This window comes from Colletes gigas, unplaced genomic scaffold (assembly GCF_013123115.1).
Source record: "Colletes gigas isolate AHSC1104 unplaced genomic scaffold, ASM1312311v1 Colletes_gigas_Sc00017, whole genome shotgun sequence".
NCBI classification, from domain to species: Eukaryota; Metazoa; Arthropoda; class Insecta; order Hymenoptera; family Colletidae; genus Colletes; species Colletes gigas.
The window spans coordinates 51091-73003 of NW_025106646.1; the positions used below are offsets into that span (position 1 = coordinate 51091).

At 38.1% G+C, this 21913-nt stretch overlaps 1 protein-coding gene across 1 annotated transcript in view; it reads right to left on the reverse strand.

Annotated features, from left to right (window-relative positions):
• The window catches only part of LOC122400332, a 119557-nt gene that overhangs the window by 31512 nt on the left and 66132 nt on the right, over positions 1–21913 (reverse strand). Inside the window, exon 3 of the mRNA XM_043401731.1 lies at positions 14349–14633. Coding sequence (XP_043257666.1) covers positions 14349–14633 — 285 coding nt within the window. The remainder of the gene's footprint in view (positions 1–14348; positions 14634–21913) is intronic.

A 21913-nucleotide genomic window follows, 5' to 3' on the forward strand; every position in this document is an offset into this window, starting at 1 on the left:
ACCTTGTTAACTGCCCACAGTATTGAAGGGAGAAAGTAATTTTTGCTGAATCACTGGCTTTACGAAGACTGACTAAAAAGTTTAACTCGGTACGACTCGCAATTTCTTTCAGAAATGATGTTTCTTTCTTCATGTAATGTTTGTTATTATTGCCTGTTCCTTCCATCTCCGAATTCGTTCGTTGCTAAATGGCCATCTTTTCCACTTGTCAACACAATGCAACTGATCGTTTTCACATACAAGTATTGTGTGAAATTCCAAACAAGCGCTGAATCACTCGAGTATTACTAGTTTGAGAAAAACTTTGTAGCTTGAAGTGTTCGAATATTTGACTGGGTCTGTAACTCTGTATCAACAATCATGTATTTACGATTTTCAGCCATTTGAAAATTCAAATCATAGAATTCATTTCCATAATTTATTCAAGAATTTTGTGCACATAATTATTTGAAGTTGGTTTTAGAGTAGCATTTCAGCTGCATATCTCCTTGAACACTCTTTTCTTGCCGTTCCTGTACTAAATCTAAAAAAATTTACAATATGTATCCACTAATACAATTCATTAATCAAGTTTCTTCGTCAGTGTTAGTTAATGATCGCATATTTGACTTCTTGTTTACATCTAAGAAACTTCAATATACGAGGAATTTGAAAGTCCAACAACATTGAATTGCAGTCGTTCAAAGTTTACTCGTAAACATTAGGTCAAAGTTCACGTTCAAATTACGCAGATAAGTAATGAAAGAACACGATAATTATTACATACTGTGCAAAGCAATACTCAGTGATTCAACACGCAAAATTAACGAAACATGAATTGTGAACGTCCTCCCTGGATTGCACATACCCGATCAAAATTGCAACATCGTAAAATGTCAATGTTGCTCTTGCTGTTAGTGAAGTTCAGTTTCTCGTTAATAGATTGTATCGTTAGATCGTGGACGTCGAAGTAACGGTGATCATCTCAAAATTATCGTGTAAATAAATCAAAAAGAAGGTTAATGTTTTTGAGATAAATATATTTCACAAAATAAAGTTGTTTCACAGTGACTATACCGAAGTCTTGGTTTACTAACACGTTGTTACGTTAGGTGACGATATAATTTATTTGTTATTTTCCCGTTTTGGTAAATTAATTAAATAATTTTGTTAAAGCAAGGATATGTTTGTAAAGCTAATGCATACCATGGTTTACCAACTATTTAACACTACACTCGAGACGAAGCCACTTTCTCTAGAGAGGACCGGCCTTGGCAGAGCAAACTGGGTACTTCACGATACATTTCTCCCGATTTAACATACCCGGTGGCCATAGCCATCCAGTTACGGTAAAACCTGTCGTCTTACGTAAATATACATTGTAACTTATAACGCCGCTTTCACGATCGATTGGAAATTCCAATAACGCTGGCAAAAGTCAACCGCGAATTTCAGAGATTTGTCGACGAGGCAGCTGACGCAGCGCGCCAATTAAATGACGCATAATTAATTAGAGTGTACGAAACGTTTCCAGCAACGCAATTGACCCTTTTGCTCGCGTTTATTCCCACGCAAATCAAATTCCGATTTTCTGCTGTTGATTTAAAGTTTTACACGATTAACAAATCCCTTGGTAATTAATAGGTGTCGAATATTCGATGATTTTAAACCGTCTCAACCGGTTTGCTTTCTATTAGAATAAAATAATTTGAAACGTGAGCGATTGGATCTTCCATTAATCTTCATGGAAAGTGGATCGGTCGAGTCTTCGTGCCGAATTAGGTTCAAATAAATTTCTTAGTGAGAAGGGTAAGGAATAAATTGCTCCGTGATGAAGTTCGGTTTCGAAAATGAAGATTTCAAGTACAGTCGGATATTGTTCGCTCGGTTAAACTTACTAGATATCTTCCCAAATTATAGGATGATATTTGAGCGTGTCAGTAGTTCAAAACTTGAATTTCAGAAAAAGATATTGTCGAATAGATAAAGCATTAAGCTTTATACATATACTTTCATATTTTTTAAATTTGCGACACGGAATCAAATTTCGTGGAAGAGGAACATGTTGCTCTTTAATTCGCCGGAAGGAACTTTCGCAGAAGGTCATCGCGAACGGTTAATTAAAGGACAGATGCGACGCAGCGAAGCAGACTCGAAGCTCCACTATTGCGAACGTAATTCCCGTCTTTCCAGCGGTGACTCGCGCGAGAAAGCGCGCTGATCCTCGAGCAAGAGGAGGCTCGATCGCGCTTAGCTGGGATTTCCAGAGCCGGAAACGATCGCGCAATAATGCCTCATTTTGTCTTCAGGTGCTTATCAACGTCGTGCAGATCCGCGGTCTCGAAATCACCTGAAAGCATTCATGAGTGCATTGCCTCGACAAGTGTATAATAACTCGGTCGAAATACACCGACGATATCTCTTTCTCGAGAACGATGATTGTCGCTTGGCAAACCCTCAGTCGAATGGGAGCATTTCACGATACTTAAACGAGCGTTATCTTAAGTTGAATACATATTACAGTTTTCCTTGAATTAGATACAATCAGGTAAAATTTACACTATGTTAAGGAAGTTGTCAAAAGTTATATATCCAACACCAATAAGACTCAGAAGATTGGATTGTTCTTCTTCCATCTTCAAAATTAAATTGTCCCTTGTGTGAAAAATTAGTATTCTTCATTTTTCTAAGGGAATATTTTTCTCAACTTTTTGGGCTTGAAGAACCTCAAAAGTTTCAGATATTAAATTCAGATCAGTTTTAAATATTCAAAAATATTCTTGCATGTGAGTTTTTTAATTGAAAAAATATATCGAGACTTTCCGAATTAATAATTCGTTTTTACGGTGTTCTGATGAAATACACGATCAGCATAGCAATCATAGGCACTTAAGAACATTAGTTTTATTTTGCCTGTTTTGTTATTGTTAGGAGAATATTGTGGTTTTTGCAAATAAGAGTTTATTTACCACCGAATAGGTTTTGTAAATTCTGTTGGAGCTAACAGAGAACAACTCGTTTCGCTTCTTTCTCACTCTGTTTTCACTGGTTTTCCTTGGCCGTCCGAACAAGGTTTCCACCGTCTCGTTGTTTTTCCCGAGGAGCAGGAGAGAAGAAGTCGAATGGCTACCGTGGCAGGTTTACGCAGTGAAAGCGAACGTTTTGTGCATTTTTTGAAAAGGGTAGAAGTATTTGGAGTTTGTTTTTGATCTCGAGTAATTGCCCTTGCGAATAAAAGTACGTAGACGGGAAGTAGAAGGTTCTAATTTAGACGCGTAACGAAGAAGATTTCTTATTTGTTCGTTACTTGAATTGTTCGTGATAAAAGTGGGGTTAGTGTATTTTTGTTTCGAAATACAAAGGGTTTTACGTCTCGATTGATTTAAAAATGTTAGGTGATTAAAGAATATAGACATTAATTGGAGCAAAATGTTTTTGGTGATTACAAATGAATTATAATAAAATATTACCTGATTGATACTAAAACTTCTATACAGACAAATTCAATATGTCTTCTAAGCATTGCTTGTAGAAACTCTACTCTTTAAGAAAATAGACTTAAAGCAGTTGCATAATAATCGGATCACTTATTACCGGATTACGCATTTCCTTCATTTGTGGCGTATGCTAATATGAAATATAAATGTTAAATGTATGCAGAATATGTACAAACTAAAGTATCAATAATATTAAATTAATCGATAAAATTTATTCTCCGTACGTTTTGCATATGTTTTTTGTACATTAGCAGACGCCATGAATGCATAAAATCCGTAATTTACGTATTACAGTGGGTGTAAAACGCTCGAACGGAACCAGGTAGCGGAAGTTTGGTTATATTCGAGATCAAGAGCGCAGATGAGAGTATACGTAGTAACTGTACCTACTCCAAACAAACGCAAAGTACGTTGCGTAACAGAATTTCCATAGTTTGGTCGCACTTTCGCGAGAGAAAACGCGAAAGTGACTCCAGCCACCGAAGAAAAAGTTTCAAATTGCACTTTTCGAAGGTATGAAAATTCCTTAAATGAATACTAGCCGAACAGAAAACAACGAAATTTACGAAAGAAAAAACAACTTTTACCACGCGCGGAGATATTGATCGAGAATATTTGAAATGAAAATTCATAACGTCTTGCAACCGCTCGCGTGTTGTTCCTACGTATTCATTTCAGAGCGAAATAATCACGGGGAACTTTGGGAGACTTCTTTTCTTTTTACAAAGTTTTCTTTTTAACCGAGGCTCAAAGGCTCTGCATGAGACTTTGTATAATCATCGTTAAAAGACCAAGGATTATAAAAACAGAGAAGAAGTTTTAAGGAAGGTAATCTAAATTCCCGTTAAATTTAATCTTCACTCTTGATGAACATTCTCGTTAAATGGAGTACGTAATTTTCCTCGTGTATCTAAAAGAAAACTTTCGTAACTGATGTACAAACTGAAGTAATAAACTGATTAATACAAGATCAATGCCAGTTAAAAGAAATGAAAATTTATCTATGAAATATCATTAACGTTTTAATTTAAATAATATTCCATGGAATAGAATCTTATTTATTGTATATTTAAAATGCAAAAAAATGGATTCTTTCAAAAGTTCACGCTAGAATACTCCCTTAAATCGTATTAAAAGATTAAAAATTTAACGTCAACATTTGTATAGATTTGTGAAGATATTATTTTGTTCGTATAATTATTATCTTCAAGTAAAATATTATTAATGCGAGGTGTCTGAAACTGCTGTGATGTTTTCATTTTTGAATTTAGTTTGCGTTGTACGTTGATCCTTCTTAAAACACTTCATTATTATTTGAGTATTTGCTAATTGGTTCGCGGTATAATCTTCCCCTTGGTTATTCCACCGGTATGGAGTAGCCTGTTGAGAGAAGAGTTCTGGCAAAGGTTGAAGAGGGTTGTCTCTATAAGAGAATGCTAATGCACTTTTAGAGACCACTCTGCAACACGCGTCGATCTGTTTTAGGTCGGATTATCGCGCGAAACCATGTAGTTGTCGTCCTCAACAAAGTCTGCATAACAGTCGAATTATGTTACTCTCGTGGAGGTACACAGCTGACTGTCGCAAGAAGTGTAATTAAGAGCAGATCTGGCTCTCGTATTCTCCGTTTTGCTGTCTGCCGCTTGTAAAATCGGAGTCAGCTGCGAAACGTGAATATCAGTCCCTATAAATTGCGACCGTCAGACCTCAGATTGCCGATAGAGAAAATTGAACGTCTCTCGAGACAGAACGAGGCGAAGCAACGACTCTTGTCGTTTCGACAAGACTTTCGAACGCGTTTCAACCGTCGATGCTTCGATTCAGTGTTCAGTCTCAGTTCGTTTCTTATTTCCTTGGACATTTCTTAAAACGGTTATCGAATTGAATTTACTCGTTTAAATGGATAGAACGCAACTATGAGGATTACGTTACTGTTACAGACATTTTTAAATTACTTCATCGTGATACAAAGTCGTCACTATAGATATTTCATACCAGAGAGGATAGTAATATACATTTGTGTCTATATGGTTTCATTTCCTTTAAAGCTTTTGGGCTTTTAATTAAAAGCTACTATCATTTCTTTGCGCATACATCGCGCAAGCTATTGCAAATTCGTCCACGTTTTTATAGAAAAGAGATAAATTTTGTCTGTAGCTGTAAAGAATTACTCATAGTATCCTGAATATCCACAAGTTCCAAAAGATATTCAAAAATTGTAACTGATATTCTTATAAATACTGCACAATAGAGGGCTAGTAAACTGATCAACGCGTAATATTGTACAATCAGGGTAGCGCGAGAGAGAAGCTGCCTTTAACTTAGGAACAGTTCTACTTGTCCTAACACGTTGCTCCCAAATCCCCGCAACGTTACGTGTCTGACAGTACGAAGTGTTGTAATTTTAATAAGAGACCCTGCACAAGTCGCATTAGTTCTGTGTGCCTTTTGTTCCCAGGCGCGCTAATTTTGACGGGAAAACTGTGTAACCCTAATTAAACCGGCGGCGTTTAAATTTCGCGATTGCGGCTAAAAGCTCCACTCGACGTCGCTCTCCCCCCCCCCCCGTGCATTTACCTATACACAATGCATCGTCGCCAGCGAATGGGGTTAATTAGCGTTGATAGTAACGAACAAAACTTCAATTTCGCGAAATCGTATAAACTGATTAAAAGTTCGGAATAGCTTCAGCCGTGAGTCGAGAGGGTCGCCCCATCGGAATGCATACCGTCAGCCGGCAATGAGTAATCGAATCATTATTCGCTTCCACGACGAACGGACTTAGCCGCAAACGTAATTTAAGTTTCACAATAACCAACGCGCATGATCTCGAAGGCGTTATTGTATTCCCGTTCGCAGCTGACCGTGAATCGTTTGGCTCGGAAACTGCCAGTCACCGTTCGAGCAATCGGTTTCGCTTGCTTGAATTAATTTTATTGTCGAAGGAGAGACGCAAGCCGGTCGTGACAGTGAACTTATGCGAATCGAATCGTGACGACGGTCTTTCCGATACTGGGTGGAGCCATAAATAACTGTCGCTGCGTTTCACTTCGATCACGAAGCACGATGGGCCCGACAACCCTAAAGCTGGCCCAAAGTAACTTCTTTAACTTTAAAATCAGACGTTAAGAATAACGTAAAGATATTAGTAAAAGTATAACCTGTTACGTGGTACCAACATGATCGTTTCATTTGTTAATTATTTTTTTAATCTATTTAACATGTCTTGAATGATAGGGTCATTAGCTGGTTGTTGTTTGAGACTTTTGATCACACTTCTGGAGTTAGTGAATATCATACATTTTCTGGTAGTATCTATTTCGATGATCCAAAGGTGACTTCATAGCAAATGCTTCACAGTGAAGAATAGAGTTTTTTTCATTTAGATTCTATTTATATATCCGGGATCCGTCCGTGTGTACTTTGATTAATGTAAGCGAATGTAAACCTGTTTTCATGGAGCGAATATTAAAGTAGAATTTTATAGTATGTAATAGAAGCTCAATGTTGGAAAAAGTTTCCAAAGTACTTAGCAGGAGTTTAAGGAAACTTTCCAGTGTACTCAAGCAAAAGTCTAAGGTTGAAAGTGTCCAATGTACTTACAAGTTAGCAAAATGTCTGGAACAGAGAAAGAAGAAGAGAAAGGAAGGGACCACGTTCGCAAAGTGAAATCAGTTTGTCGCGAGTTGCTAGCAAACCCCTCTCCATGCAATATTGGGATAGAAATCTCGGGTTTGGCGTTCTTGTTCGCAAATTTCCTGATGAAAGCGTGCAGTGTTTGCCCGTGTTGTAACTGAGAGGTTGGGTCCTCGAACGACACATTACGTCGACTCTCGCGGAAACCGCCTCGTGACACAATTTATCAGAACACGACGTACGAAACGTTCGCGTGTCGATACAATTTACCGGTACAGCTGCAATCTAATCGTTGATTCGAAATGTTTACATTACGCGCAAATTTCTATTACCAATTCTATTATTTTCCGTGGATATAACTTGTAATAAAATTTAAGTAGAAATGGTGGATAATGGGCAGACGCGCCAAGTAAAAACGTATTCGATCGTTTCAAATTCGATTATCTCGAAAACCAAGCATATCGAGGAAAATAGCAGGGGTAATTGTTGGAACGATGTAAGTCGTCGAAAGGAATTATTTAATGCAAACAGGTTGTTCTAATACGCAGTTCATACGACCGGTTAAATAGAAATTTCGGAACTCAGTGTTTGCCGGTGGTAGCAGAAATACATCCGATGGTTTCCAGATATAGAAGGTTCAACCAGTTAAACTTTGGATAAACATTTACTCGGCTAGCAGTTAAGCTCTCGTAGAACGTAGCCATAAACGACCTAAGTTAATGGAATTCCTCGTTGTCCAATCGTTACGTACCAGATAACATTGAAATTCTGAGAAGTCGCGTTAAATTACATTTTATCACGAACACATGTATAATGTATAAAATATTTAAATTGAACCTTGAAAATATTAGGTTCACTGAAAAGTTCTGGTCGTTTACCATACAATTATTTCAGGTAGGAATTCGAAAAAGTAGTAAACAGTATAAAAGTTTATTATTTTCCTTTACTTAAGGGAAAATCGGATGTCTTTAATTGAACCGCGATCAGCCAAAGCATTTAAACGAATTACAGTATGTTTTCGATCCAATTACTTTACAAACGAGCTTGGAACAACAGAAAATGACCATTATTCGCCCGGATCGAATATGAATGTGCATCGACGCGCATCGTACGCGTGGATGGATAATTATTAATGCCTGTCAACTGTCGAGGAAACGACGGAACGATATGGTGGGTCAGCCGGCTGACAGGAGATGAGCGAATATCGGATCTATTTGAAATTTCACCACTGTTTTATGCGATTAGGCCGCTTTTGGAGCGCATATTCCGTATGCACGGTCGAACGTGATTCAACCAATCCACGTAATTGCACGGTTATATCGCAAACGAATCGAACATTTCCAAAAAAATATTTTCTGATGGGTGCTAGTAGCTTGAAATATTTCGAAAAGCGTTTTAAACAGTGTACAACACTGGTTTTACATTTTATTACACGATTTACTTTAGAATATGGAAAAGTTCTAAAAGTATATACAGCTATTTTATGCATGGAAAAACGTGTTCAAAGGACAGATGTCATAAAGTCGAGCAAATTTTTTCTCCATTATTTTCTTTTATTTCCACTTACTCGTTATAGGGAAAGCTATGGCTCGTCCCAGTACTTCGAATCACGGTGCGCATTAGGTACGACAATGAAATATGAAAATGAAAACACGTCTTTCCTACGTGTCAGCCGCGATAAAGTTTTACCGGCGGCAGCAACAGCTAACAAGTTACGCATTTACTCATGCAAAATGCGTTTCGCACATCAATTTCGCACCCCATTATGCAGTGTATTAACTTCTGTATAATAAAGAATGAAATGTCATTTTATAAATATGCATTCTGCGTGAAACGCCTCTGAACAAGCAATTAATATGACACGATAATGCAATGAATAACAGCAGTGCTGCATTGAACGACAGAATCTATTTTCCACTTGTTTGCGCAAGGCACTTTAGAAACACTATTAACGATTATCGATAAAGTATCGATAACTTATCAAGATGTATGTAGGGCGCGTTTATAGTATCGTCAAGATGTCGATAATGCAAGTAAAAATAAGTAAAACGAAATGTAATACATAATGAACGTTCAATGACAATCTATTTATTCTTGTTCGGGTTGATTAACTCAAATTAAACTATTTCAAATAAATTGTTTAAATCTTATGATAGTTTTCCAGACTCCGTTACTATAACTTTACTATTATTCAATTCGATGTATGCAGATTATCGGTATTTATCGACAATACTGTCGTATGCAGTACCTTTAAGGTTGTCAAAAGTTTACTCACGTTCCACATAATACGAGACAGATGAACTCTAGTACCTCCAAGAACCAACACGATTTTCCAATCACGTGGCAGGCGTAGAGGTTAAACGACCTTTGAAAGTTCATGCAGCGTCTGCACTTTTCTTCGCAACTTTTCTCCGCTCGAATCTGTGCAAACACTGCTGCATATCTGTTAATTTCCGACCTGCCGCGGGCCAAAGAAAACTTTCGAGCGATGGAGAACGAAATACAGCAAACACATTTGACACACTTCCTTTGGACGAACTGAGGGAGCGAAATATTTGCACTCGTGTATGGTTCAAAACGAAAAAATGATAAATTTTTAGAACTCGCGTTTTAAAGGTTTTACGACAAACGTAACAACAAAAAATAGAATGTTTGGAAGTTCTAGATCGAAACCACCCCTTAACGAAGGATCGGTTGCTGGTGGAGGGAACAGTGGAATTTGGGGGGGTGAAAACTTTGCGAGAAAGTCAGTGTTGCAGGAAAATTCCAGAACTCCGCGCGTCTGGTGTTTCAAGTGGTTACTATGGGGGAGGTTTATGGCAGTGCCAGTGCCGAGCCTGGCAAGTTTGGTTGCCGTATACTACGGTTTGCGATGCAACGCATATCTAATGTTCTAATACGAAATAGTATAAATTATATTCCTATAAATATCGGGTACTTCAAATTGTTTAACTACAGTGTACTTTAATCGTAAATGTAACGAATGTTAAAGACGGTGATTGGTATTTGTTACCATGGATTGATGGATTTTTTTACGTTTTAACACGTGTAGAATACAAGCGAGCATCTGTTCCCTCGTACTGCAAAATTGTACGTCTATTTGATTCCAATATACATATATCAGCAGGTGAAACGGAATTAAACAATTTACCAGCAAACGGACGCAATAAAGTTGGAAGAAGAATCGCAGGGTAATAGTTTACGAGGAAACAGTCCGCGAACATTTAATTGGATGAACGTCGAATGAGACCAGCGAGAAGACAAGGGATGAAGGAGGAGGGGTAGGAACATCGAGCAACAAATAAAACTTATCAACAAGTCGACGCGGCTGTCGTTGAACCCGCGTGCAATCGACGGTACACAAGGATTTGATTGGATAGGTCGTTCGATTGCATATTGCATCCGACGAATATCGAAATCCCTTGCGCTCAATTAAAACCACGACAGGACCCGGCTGGTATATCGAATTCACGGAGTTTAAATCATCGAACATAGAGAAGGAGGGCGGGCGACACTGAAAAAGTACTATGATCCCGTTAATAAAAAAAAAAATTGATACGATGCAGATCACGTTTGCATACATGTCAATCCGTGTTTCTGGATTCCAGCTTCTTTCTTTCGTTTCTAAAGACCCGTCGATCCATTACAACGACCGAATCGCGTTTAGTTTTCCACTGGATGTTCACTGATACGTTTGCCTATTTTCCTAAGCACAGTTTTTGCATTATTAAATATATCAAAGGTATTGAAATTTTATTTCATTAACAGAATTGAAATCTATTTTACGATGTATTTTTTTGTAGCTACTAGATCAGAAGCTCTGACAGATTATTCCTATCTGTTCCGTAGAAATATTTCACATATTATAGGAAAATGTTTTAGGTATTACGTGTTATAATTTTCGTGTAGGATTTCGAGAAATTTTTCTCGTTTCATCGAAGTTTTCAAATACCTAAAATTCAGAGTAAAACGGAAGTTTCTACGACCTTTATGAACTTTCCGAAGAAACTGAAATCTGAACGACGAGGTGGAAGCTCCAGTTTTCATTCTTGACGAAAACATTTTGGTTACGGTTTATTTAACGAAGTACAAAATATTACGAGAACCATGAACAAACCTTTAGAAAATTGAAGGCAAGCTATAACAATGTCTAATTAAAAAATTATGCTTCACTCGCGTGTACGAAATTTAGCAACTTCTCTCGTTAAATACTAATTGTAAGTAAAACAATAGCTGATCGAGAACGTTACTTGAACAAGTTGCACAGTCTTGCATAATTTTCCTTCCTAATTACGTTTTATTTAAAATTCTATCGAATTAGATTAGCTGTATAAATAATAGCTTTCGGGCGAAAGTTTTTCTTGCATAAAATAGTTTAAAAAATAAAAGTCAGACTTAAGGCTTCCTTCTAGAATGCGTACAGAAGTAATTGGTATGCTATGGGTTAGATTTAATTTGGAAACCGCTCACTGGGTAAGAATTAATTCGTAACGTGACAAGAATAATCGATTCAATTCGGTAAGAACTACACGTAGGAAAATACTCAGTAAGTAATATTTATACTAATTCTGTACGGTACAGAATTCTTTGTACGCTTTTTTAAGTTCGAACTGTTAGAGTGATATATATATATATATTAACAGATGTAAATTTTTCAGTTATTCTTTTGATTTTTACACATCGCCGTGTTGTAAAATTGACAACTGGGGATGTCATTAAAGTCTTCCAATTTCATAATAGCTACAAATTACTTCTGGTTTATTGTGCTACAAATATAACGCGTTTCGTAGTTAAGGTCAGAGTCAAGTAAATTTTATTCAAGAATAACGAATAGAAATTTTAGATTTATTCGTAAACTTCCGATTACTTTTCATTTGTAAAGCGGAATCCATTAACGGATTCTTTAAAGAGACATTCGGGGGAGCGAAGTCTTTGGAAGAACTTACGTCCACGTACTATGTTAACTACACTTGACAAGTTTGATGATCAAGTAAGACGAGAATTTATACTAGAGATCATTGATCTGCGTTCTTCGGCTTCCATTTTCGACGAAAGGTGAAACGTCAGCGAGGCAAATGTCGCTCGATTATACGGCGCGATCGGAATCCCCGCCAGCCAGCCAGCGTGGATGAAGCGGTGCGACGTAAATCCGTCTTGTTCGATGGAGAAATGCACAGGAAGCCGTGAACGAGCGGGCCGAGAGCAGCATTTGTGACGGACGAACGCATTCCCTGCGTAGGAACCAACATGCGGGATCTGAAGCATGCAGCCAATACGGTGCCCGTGTTCGGTGTTGAACGATTCAACACGGCTCGGAACGGTTCAGCCCCGGAACAGAAGCTGAAGCGTAGCGGCATCAGGACGTCAATGCACGCTTCTCTACACCCTTGTTATCACATTACACCACAGCAGGTGGGTAATTTCGTCGTATACGGCAACGTACAATAAGGCAAATGTACCAATAACTGACCATGAACCACCCTAGAGGATCTACACCCCCAGAAAGAAGAACGAACATCATCCAACCTGATGGTTGCAAAATGACATAGTCATGATTCCTCAGCCTACGTTTCGCCATAGATGTATTCTTATTTCTCGTAATCATCCACAATTGTATTCCTCGAGGCCTGTTACTCTGTTCTCACACCCTTATTCTAACCCTAAAGGGTTGCCTTTGGGAGCAAAGGTTTTGTTATCGAAGTTACAAAAAGTATAAATCAAAATTTATTACTCTAGTATATTTTTAAAACGAAAAAGTCCAACCGAAAATAACTCGCGGTTATCCAAGCATTGTTGTATTATTTATTAAAAGTTCGCAAACGCTCGAATGCTATCGTGTACGAGTGCGTGTCATGTTTTCAAAGGACTTTCTTCCTCCAGAGAATACTGAAACTCCTTCCTCGAGAACCGATTGCGAAATTCACGCTGCTCGCGTCCACTCGTGGCGGTAATTTTTCCTACAGCGTCGCGTGCCGAACGACCGCAATAATTCCGCGTCGTTTCGACGGAAGCGGTCGTCAGCGCTGCAACGACCTGTGTTATTCCGTGTGCGTAACGAGCATGGTCTCGAACGAGTATTCAGACATTAATGTCCCGATATCCGCGTTGTTCTACCTGGCTCGCGTTATCTTTGATTGGCCCGATTGCCCGAAGTTTTATTTGATTATCCGTCCGCCACGGTTACGCGGATTCGCCCGATAATCCATCTGTCTTGTATTTTACGCGCAACAACTGGGACAACTAGTTAAATAACGATCCAACCGACTCAAGCGCGATAATCGCGGACAAGCAATTGGACATACACGTTGGAGGGAAGTTGGGTCTGAGCGCGAGAGGTTAACTGGGGATTCGTGACATCTACGATCACAGTTTTCGCGAGAAAAGGCAAGGAGAGGAACATACGGCATAATATGCTGGATTACGTTAAACCTTGTAAGTAACTCGTAAACTGTGTCGCGGGTGATTGCGGTGAATTATCCACAGGTTGGCTTAACACCTGGCTGTAGTTGTACGTCCTCGGGAACAGGGTTGTAGTTTCTTTTTTACCGTCCTCAAAATTATTCAATCTCAACAACCTGTACTTATCTACTTAACCCTTTTTCTACGATTTAATTTATGAACCTATAATGTTCTTTCTTTAGAACAAACTTACCTTAATAGTATTGTAACTATACTATACTATACTATAGCAAACACTGATTTTTGCATTCTATTCTGATCGTGTCTTCTTTCTTATTTGACATTTGTGTATAGCCTGAAAACTCGTTCTTTAAAATTTCAAATATACAATAACCTATTACTTCCATAAGAGTTCATCATCATTTCATACTATATTAGTGAAGAAAATAATATATAGAATGTTCAATTACAATACAAAGCAACATTGGACATTTAACGGATTAAAATATTTCTAACGAGAGATCTGTACAGTCCCACGACTATGTCCTACGAAATAGAAATGTGACAGAAGAATCTGTTCCAGCAGTTCTGATGAGTTATAAAACAATGCTACTAACATTATATAAAATTTTAAGAAGTTTGCTATTTTATCAGTTTTATATATTTGAAAAAAGTTAATTTCCTCCGGCCAAATGTCAACGTGTCTGATAAACGTAAACGCCCCAGGCTTGTCGCGAAGGGAAGAGAAACCGCGAGCTCGAAACCAGCAAGTATGTATACCGTGAAAAAGTCACCCGGCAGATCGAAGGTGAACCATGTTCATGCTCAAGCATTTACCGGCAAACAGATCGAATCTGGTCCTGCTCCTCTCACTGTCCTCGAAGCCCTCAAGGTCGTCCTCGTAATCTTCGTAATCCTCGGCGTGCTCCCTCCTCTCTTTCACGCTGACGTTCCTCGGCAAGGCATTGCTGGTCGACCTTTGAGCAGCTTGCCTCACTCTGGCTTGGTTATTGTTACTGAAGAAGACCGCTGGTGGCGGCGGCGTCGACAGCTGAGAACCCTGTAGACGTCTCTGTAGATATCTGGCCAAGATCGCCTGAACCGCGTCTGTCTCGGCGCCGTCTGGAAGACAGAAATTATGTTGCTCTCGTAATCAGGCCAATACTTTTTGTGAGAATCGTAGTATTTCGCCCTCCTCCCTCTCTCGCTTTCTTTCGTTCGCGCGCGTTCTCTTTCTCTCTCCCGCGTAATTCTTTGCCCTCTTGTATTAATTCCTTGCCAAAAGCCTCGTCGTTTTTACTCGTACATTTGTATGCATGAAATTTTTCATACGCCTCGCTAAGTGCTCCTAAGAGGCCCGCCTTTGGAACGAGTAATATGCCACTTGCTTTTCCTCCGAGCTCGAGTACTTTTTCTCGTTCCTTCGTCTCATGCAAGATTTCGGTGAATTTGGGGAACGATTCCGAGAGAACGTCGTCGCTTGGGAAACATTTCTCTCCTTGGTTGTCTTGGCGGCGTGAAGTCCTTTGCTCGCCGGAGTTCTCAAAATTATCTTCCAGTATGATTTACGTTTACATTGTTATCGTTTCCGTATTTTTTTGGTAACGAAGAATAACCATGAGTGATTTACGATATGATTCGAGTGTTTTATGTTATATCGATTCTTCGGGTTTACCATTTTCATTTCGTCTGTCTCGGACTTCTGACAGATGGCCCCCTATTTGTTTCCTTGTTTCAGTTAGTCACGAGTTTTGTTTTTACAGCTTCGGGCAAGCAATCTATTTACTTGTTACGTATCCTGGCCTCACGGTTGTCATCACGTAGTTACACTTTCTTTGTAGCAGCGTGTGTCAGTTCGTTGGAAAGAGTAATGAACTTCTTCCAAGTAGAAACGATAAAGTTTATATCAGATTTGACGTAAGTAGCTTAGAAGTTATGTAGGCAGTGATGATGTTGGAGCAAAAGCATGTTGAGAAACGAGCGTCAAAGGTAGTTATCTAAGTATAAAAGAACATTGGCTCTTCCATTCTAACGATTAAATTATTACACGAATGATCGGTTCGATTTCTCCTTCGTTGAAAATTTCGAAAATCCACGGAATATACGAGTCCACGGTCTGAGCGTATTAAATGTCACGTTAGAAATTTAAACTACCTATAACTTTTCCCAAGTGTTATGTAAAAGATCCGACATGTTGTTCTACGGCAACCCTAATTCGAGCTCTCATTATCGTAGATCTTCCCAAATTTATGGTCACATTACGATTCTTCGAAGATCAGCAGAGCATGAAATCGTTGGGAACGAGACTTATTTATGGTGGATCGCACGGATAAACGTCACATTATAGGGTGTGACTTACGGCGTACTCGGAGATGAGCAGGGAGCCTCGACATGCGCCTGAGTTACGAGAAACCGTCCAACCTAGTTAAAAGCATTCGACGTGGTCGTTAGAGAGATACGGCGACTGTAACTGTGTTTGCTAGTAACAGGGAAACGATATGCAACGGAGATTCTCGACCAGGCAGGACACTTCATTAGAGAGTCCTGCCTGCCCGAGTATGCGTTTGACGTTGAAGGGCGTCCTCGAATCGTCAACGTCACGTATACGTGATGCGTGTAGATTAAAGGATGTACGCGCTACTCAATATCACTTTGAACACGAACGATACAAAAGCAACACTCGTGCCCAGCTATCAGTGGCCACCATTTGATTGCAAATATTCGTCATCGAGAAAGAAACAAAAATGAAGTCACATATTGTATTCATTCTTTATAATGCTTCGGTGTTAGGAACTACTGTCTTACTATTTTTCTAGTTACATGTGTGATGCTAGATGCTAAGTATACTAGAGTAGTGGTTTCAAACACTTTAGGAAGCTCCTCCTTTGATGGTAATAATGATCTATTAGAACCCTAAAAGACACTCTTAAGAACAGAAAGTGTAGGAAATGAAATGAAAGAATTCACAACAGAAGTCACGTGTAGTAATTATGAGATTAACACTTACTTGTTTCAGTCGAATAACGTATTTTATTGTGAATCTTTGGTTCGAGTCAGCTTCAGTATCAGTGAAAACATCTAAAAAGTATCGTGGTTTTTGTTTTCTTAAATTTGTATACAGTAAACGATTAAACTGTAGTTCTCAAATATTTTTAAAATTCGTTTGAAATATTACTTTTTCACATTTTTTACCTTTTTCATACACATTGAACTTTGTTCCTTTCGAATAAACCTTCTCTCGCAACCAACATGAAATTTCACTTCCTGTTAGGAACGACAGATCACGACACAGGTTGTACGTTACAGCGCGACGGATTTGATTTGCATGCGTTTGAATATTTATATTCATATTCGTTGAAAAAACAATGTGGATGGTAGCAAGGAATTAATTGCAGCTGGGCCGTGGTTGAGCGTTTAAAATTACAAGCATCGTTTATTTGATTTTTACACAGGCCCCAATCATTTTTCTCTCTCTCCTCTTTTCCGTAAGCCGAGCACAGAAAGCACCATGGGTTTATGCAAATCAACAGAGACTGTGGAAATAATTTGCTTAAAAGTTCATTTGCTCGTGCATGATTTTTCAATCAACGAGCTTGTGCGCTTGCTGAAGAAAATGTGTACGTAACACAGATGAACATAATTAAATTTAATATTACTTTCTCGAACTCATTTGAGCGTGTTGTCCGTTATTTTTCATACTGTTTATTAACGACATTGCATTTATATTTCAGTATATTTCAGTTTTATTATATGACTTAGCCTCACTACATTCAGAAAGATCTCTTGAGTCCTGACATTTGTTGAATTATAAACAATTTGTTCTTTAACATCTTTAACCGTAAATCTACCCATAACTCAGAGTAATTTATGATTATTGTTTCAATGATGCTACATTGAACATATCACGTTTATCCGATTTCGTTAAAGAGGTCATTTCGATTATCTACATAGTTTACACTTGGGTCTAATTCTTAGAATATTCCGATCGAAACATTCGCAAATCGATGTCTCGATTCTCGAAATTTCAATTTCTTCATAACCTACATATATCGTCCAAACAGATGTGAAAAAATGTGAAATCGATGTTTCGTTGAAAAAGAAATTAATCGTGTAGTGATTCTCGAAAATGTGTTGTTAAAACTTTCTCGAAATACCATGGAAAAATTCTTGTAAGAATCTGTAACGTCTCTGCTGCTATGCAAGCGTTAGAATTTTTAGGGCACGAAGATCTGATTTTTTTTCTAATCTGCCACTGTCTGGTCTCGATTTTGGCGTGGACGGTGTTTCTGAGCTTGTTGAACGTTCCATGGCGATCGTCCTCACACGAGGCGACGAAGTCAAGATCCAAGGAATCAACGGAAGATCGTTCAGACTCGAGAAAACTCCCAATGGATTACCACCCCGAAGGAAATCAATTTTTGGCAAAGACCCTCGTCGTGAACGAGTGTAATTACGCCGATTTTGTCCCGTAAGCCCGTTCGCACGCGTGGGTACCCCGCAATTGAATTTAATTGATTGTATCGCCCCAATTGCGCGGTTTCCTTTCCGCTCTGGCGAATTTTAGGTTCTCAAATCTCATCGTTTTCATGACTACGACGAAAGCATGGCAATTTCTAAATTAGACGAACACATACTTTGAGAATAGAATTTTAAAGTTCTACGAGAGTTAAGAGATTATTTTAATCGTGCCAATATTTATCAGAAACATATAATGATTAGAAATATTACCTTTGAGTGGTGTATAAATTTAGTGACTAAATTGTTTCAAAAAAGTTATTTCGTGGTTATCGATTAAAATTTCGTATTACATATACTAATAATTAATGAAATTACGATTCGTCCGAAATTAACGGAACTTTTATCTCCAAAACATCGGTTTCAGGGTTTCAGAATCGCAATCGAGCTTGCATGTATCTTCGTCGGTCACTATCGATGACTATAATTTGCTCGAAGAAATTCTTAAAGATGTGCCTGAATATTTTCTGACGAATTCGAAAAATCATTTTGAGGATTTACAGGAAATCTGCGACGCTTCTGGAACAAGGCAAGGAATTAAGATCGAGAGAAGAATTGAAAATGAAACATTGATGGGAAGTTTATTAAATAGAGATTCAAACGATAGTATCAAAGCGAGAAAGAGTTTTGAAAACACGTATGAACAGCTCGAGCATGACGTCTTCGCGAATGAAACAAACAGTCTGAAGCGATTGATTCCTCGAAAAACAAGCACAGAGAATGTAACTATCGAAGAAAACTCTGCCAAGTTTGAATCGAGAGATGGAAATCAGTCGGAGGAAAAATTTAGAAACGACCAAGTCGTATCGAAAACAATCTGGAACGATTCGTGCGTTGAACGTAAAAATAGAGTCGATGGATCCTCCAACGACGAAGTCTGTTCGCTGAATAAATTCGTGGCTCGTTTAGAAATTGGGAGAAGTAATTCGAATGAAGAGTCGGAGATCCATTCAGTGGATACGAAAATGAAAACCGAAGAACGCCCAGAAACGGTATCGAGTAATTCTGTGGCAGAAAAGTCTCCTGTTTCGGTTTTCCAAGAAAGTAATAAGTCTGAGGCGAAATGGAACGGATCTTCGAACGATGAAACGATCCCTTCGAAAGCGTGCGGTACAGAGATATCCGCGCAACTCCGCGAAAACGAATCCACCGAGAAAGAGAAGGAAGACAATCGCGAAGCAACTTTGTTGGACGGCGAAGATCATTCAAAGATGGCTCTTGATAGATTCGAGGAACGTTTAAATTCCCTCCAAAAGGATACTGAAATATGCTCTCGGAAGGAGGGCGATTATCTCGGCGAACAGTTTGGAATATTCCCAGAAAAAGAAGCAAATTGTACAGAAGAAAAATCTATAATGCATTCCGGTAAGAACGAAACGTCGTTTCACGAGGAAGAGAAAGAAGAAGGGGAAGTATTTGGACCGCTTCCAGACGCGAATTCGCCGAAAAGTGATCGTGATGCTGAATCAACTATTTCCGTGGTTCGACCGTAAGTCAATTAAAAGCAACACACAATTAGACGCGTTTATCGCGCGATGTGGTATCAATACTTTGTCCAACTTTTCTGCTTCTTTCGACTTGTCTTGCATTTCTATCCTTGTTGCACAAAATAACTATCAGATTAATCTCTTTGTTATTAAACAATTTAAAGTATCAAGTTTCTTTGGAAGTTTCATACCTAAGATACACAATTTTAGTCTAATAAATTAGAAAAGGAATACAAAATCAACAGCATCGTACAGCCTTTTTTGAGCATAATGATAATATTTGTGTCAAGAGGAGAAACTGCAATAATCTCGAATTTAATTGGAATTTAACGTTGAAACGATAGCTCAAAATGATCGAAAGTAGAATGACATTAGTTTGAATGTATTATTTAACGCTTTCTAATTCTAACTTTTGAAAGGGAAAGGAAAAAAACATGATCATAGTGATTTTAGCAACATCTGTTATTAAATTTCTAAGAAGGAAACTGTTTGTTCTTCTTTGTCATTACACGAGTTGCGCGTCGTGAAAGTCAAATCTTTGACAGGGTAGCCGAGAATTATGGTAAAGAGGAGGAAAACTTGAACGCCATCGTTCAACGCATGATAATCACAGAACTCAAGAAACATCGTAGAAAAGAACAGACCAATTTGAAAAAGGCACATTCTGACACAGAAAGCATGATACCTAACAAGAAAAACAACGTTAGAAACAGGTACAATAAAGTATCCATTATTCGTACTAATGTCGAAAAGAGATTGTCAAAGTAAAGGAATTTTTGGAAAGTAGAACGCTCACTTTTCTGAGTAAAAAAAAATATAAGAGAATAATTTTGTTATACAGGGTATTCGGCCACCCTTGGGGAAAATTTTAATAAGAGATTCTAGAGGCCAAAATAAGACGAAATTCAAGAATATCAATTTGTTGATTGAAGCTTCGTTAAAAAGTTATTAAAAAATTAAATTAAAAAATTTCAAATCATTCGCAGAAAAATTATTTTCGATTGCGGGAGTCAATTAGAATCATTTTTGGTGAATAGACATACCCCCGAAATCCTACGAAGTTTCGAGAAAAAAATTCATTACCGAAAATTTCAGGTCTGACCATACCATTGACATGTTCCACTGAAAATTCATCCATATGTTTAAAACATCATAACTTTTGAACGGATTGGAGGATTTTAATGTTTCAAAAGGCAAACAACGCGTATTTTAGTGAAGAATATGTAGGAATTCCAAGGATATTCGAAAAGTTGTTCCTTGACTCCGAAAAGTTAGAAAAATCCCATAACAGTGGCACAATTTTCAAACGGCCATAACTTCTACAATAGCCAATGGATCTCATTAAAATTTAGTTTGGAAGTAGAGCTTATGGATACCTACAAAAAAGTATTAGACAACATTTCCGTACAGCGCCAAACAAATTTATTACCAATTAAAAACGAATTTTTAAGAAAAATCGACAGGGGGTAGGTGCCTAAATTTTTTGGGGAAAGAAAAAAATTTTAAATCGTTCTGAAAAAATTATTTTCTGTTGAGGGGGTCTATCACAATCATTTTTGGTGAATAGACATACCCCCGAAATCCTATGTACTTTCGAGAAAAAAATTCTTTACCGAAAATATACTCTGTGGCCGGAAATGTTTCTATAACTCTTTAACGAAGCCTCAATCAACAAATTAGTATCCTTGATTTTTGTCTTATTTTGGCCTCAAGAATCTCCCATTAAAATTTTTCCCAAGGGTGGTCGAACACCCTGTATATGTATCTGTCTGGAATAAAATTAGTAAATGCAATCCAGGCTCTAAAATTATGATAAGTTATTATGATAATAACATTGGAAAATTTAAATATATTTTTATAACAAACGAATAAAAAAGGGAACTTACTCTAATATTCCAGTAGGTAACAATAACTCTGTATTGACGCTATTATTAGGTGTGAACTCATACATTGTCAGTTTCATATTAAATTATCATAAACTGAATTAGTTTTAATATTCAACACAAAAGCGCTATGTTCTTATAATAAAACTTTTGAGCGGAGGAGTGTTCCGATCGTAGAGCATTCGGGTAACAGATGTTCGGATAAGGAAGGTTCTACTGTACCACGATTCGCTTGTTCCTCGTTTCTATCTTCAATAGACACGCGCGACATTTGCAGAACAGGTCTGCTCAACTTCCGAGGGCGAACGTTCTTCCGAGATTTATTGGAGTTGGAAGAAAGTCTGCGTAAGAACTTTGAAGATAAATCCGACAGCGAGTCCACGGAAATGAAATTCGATGATGGAACCGTGAACCGGAACGACCCAATGACCGAGGCTCCAAATTGTTTAAAGAACAGTGTCGACAGTTGCACGATGGTCGTCCACCATTCGCATGGCACGGACAATTTAACGAATTC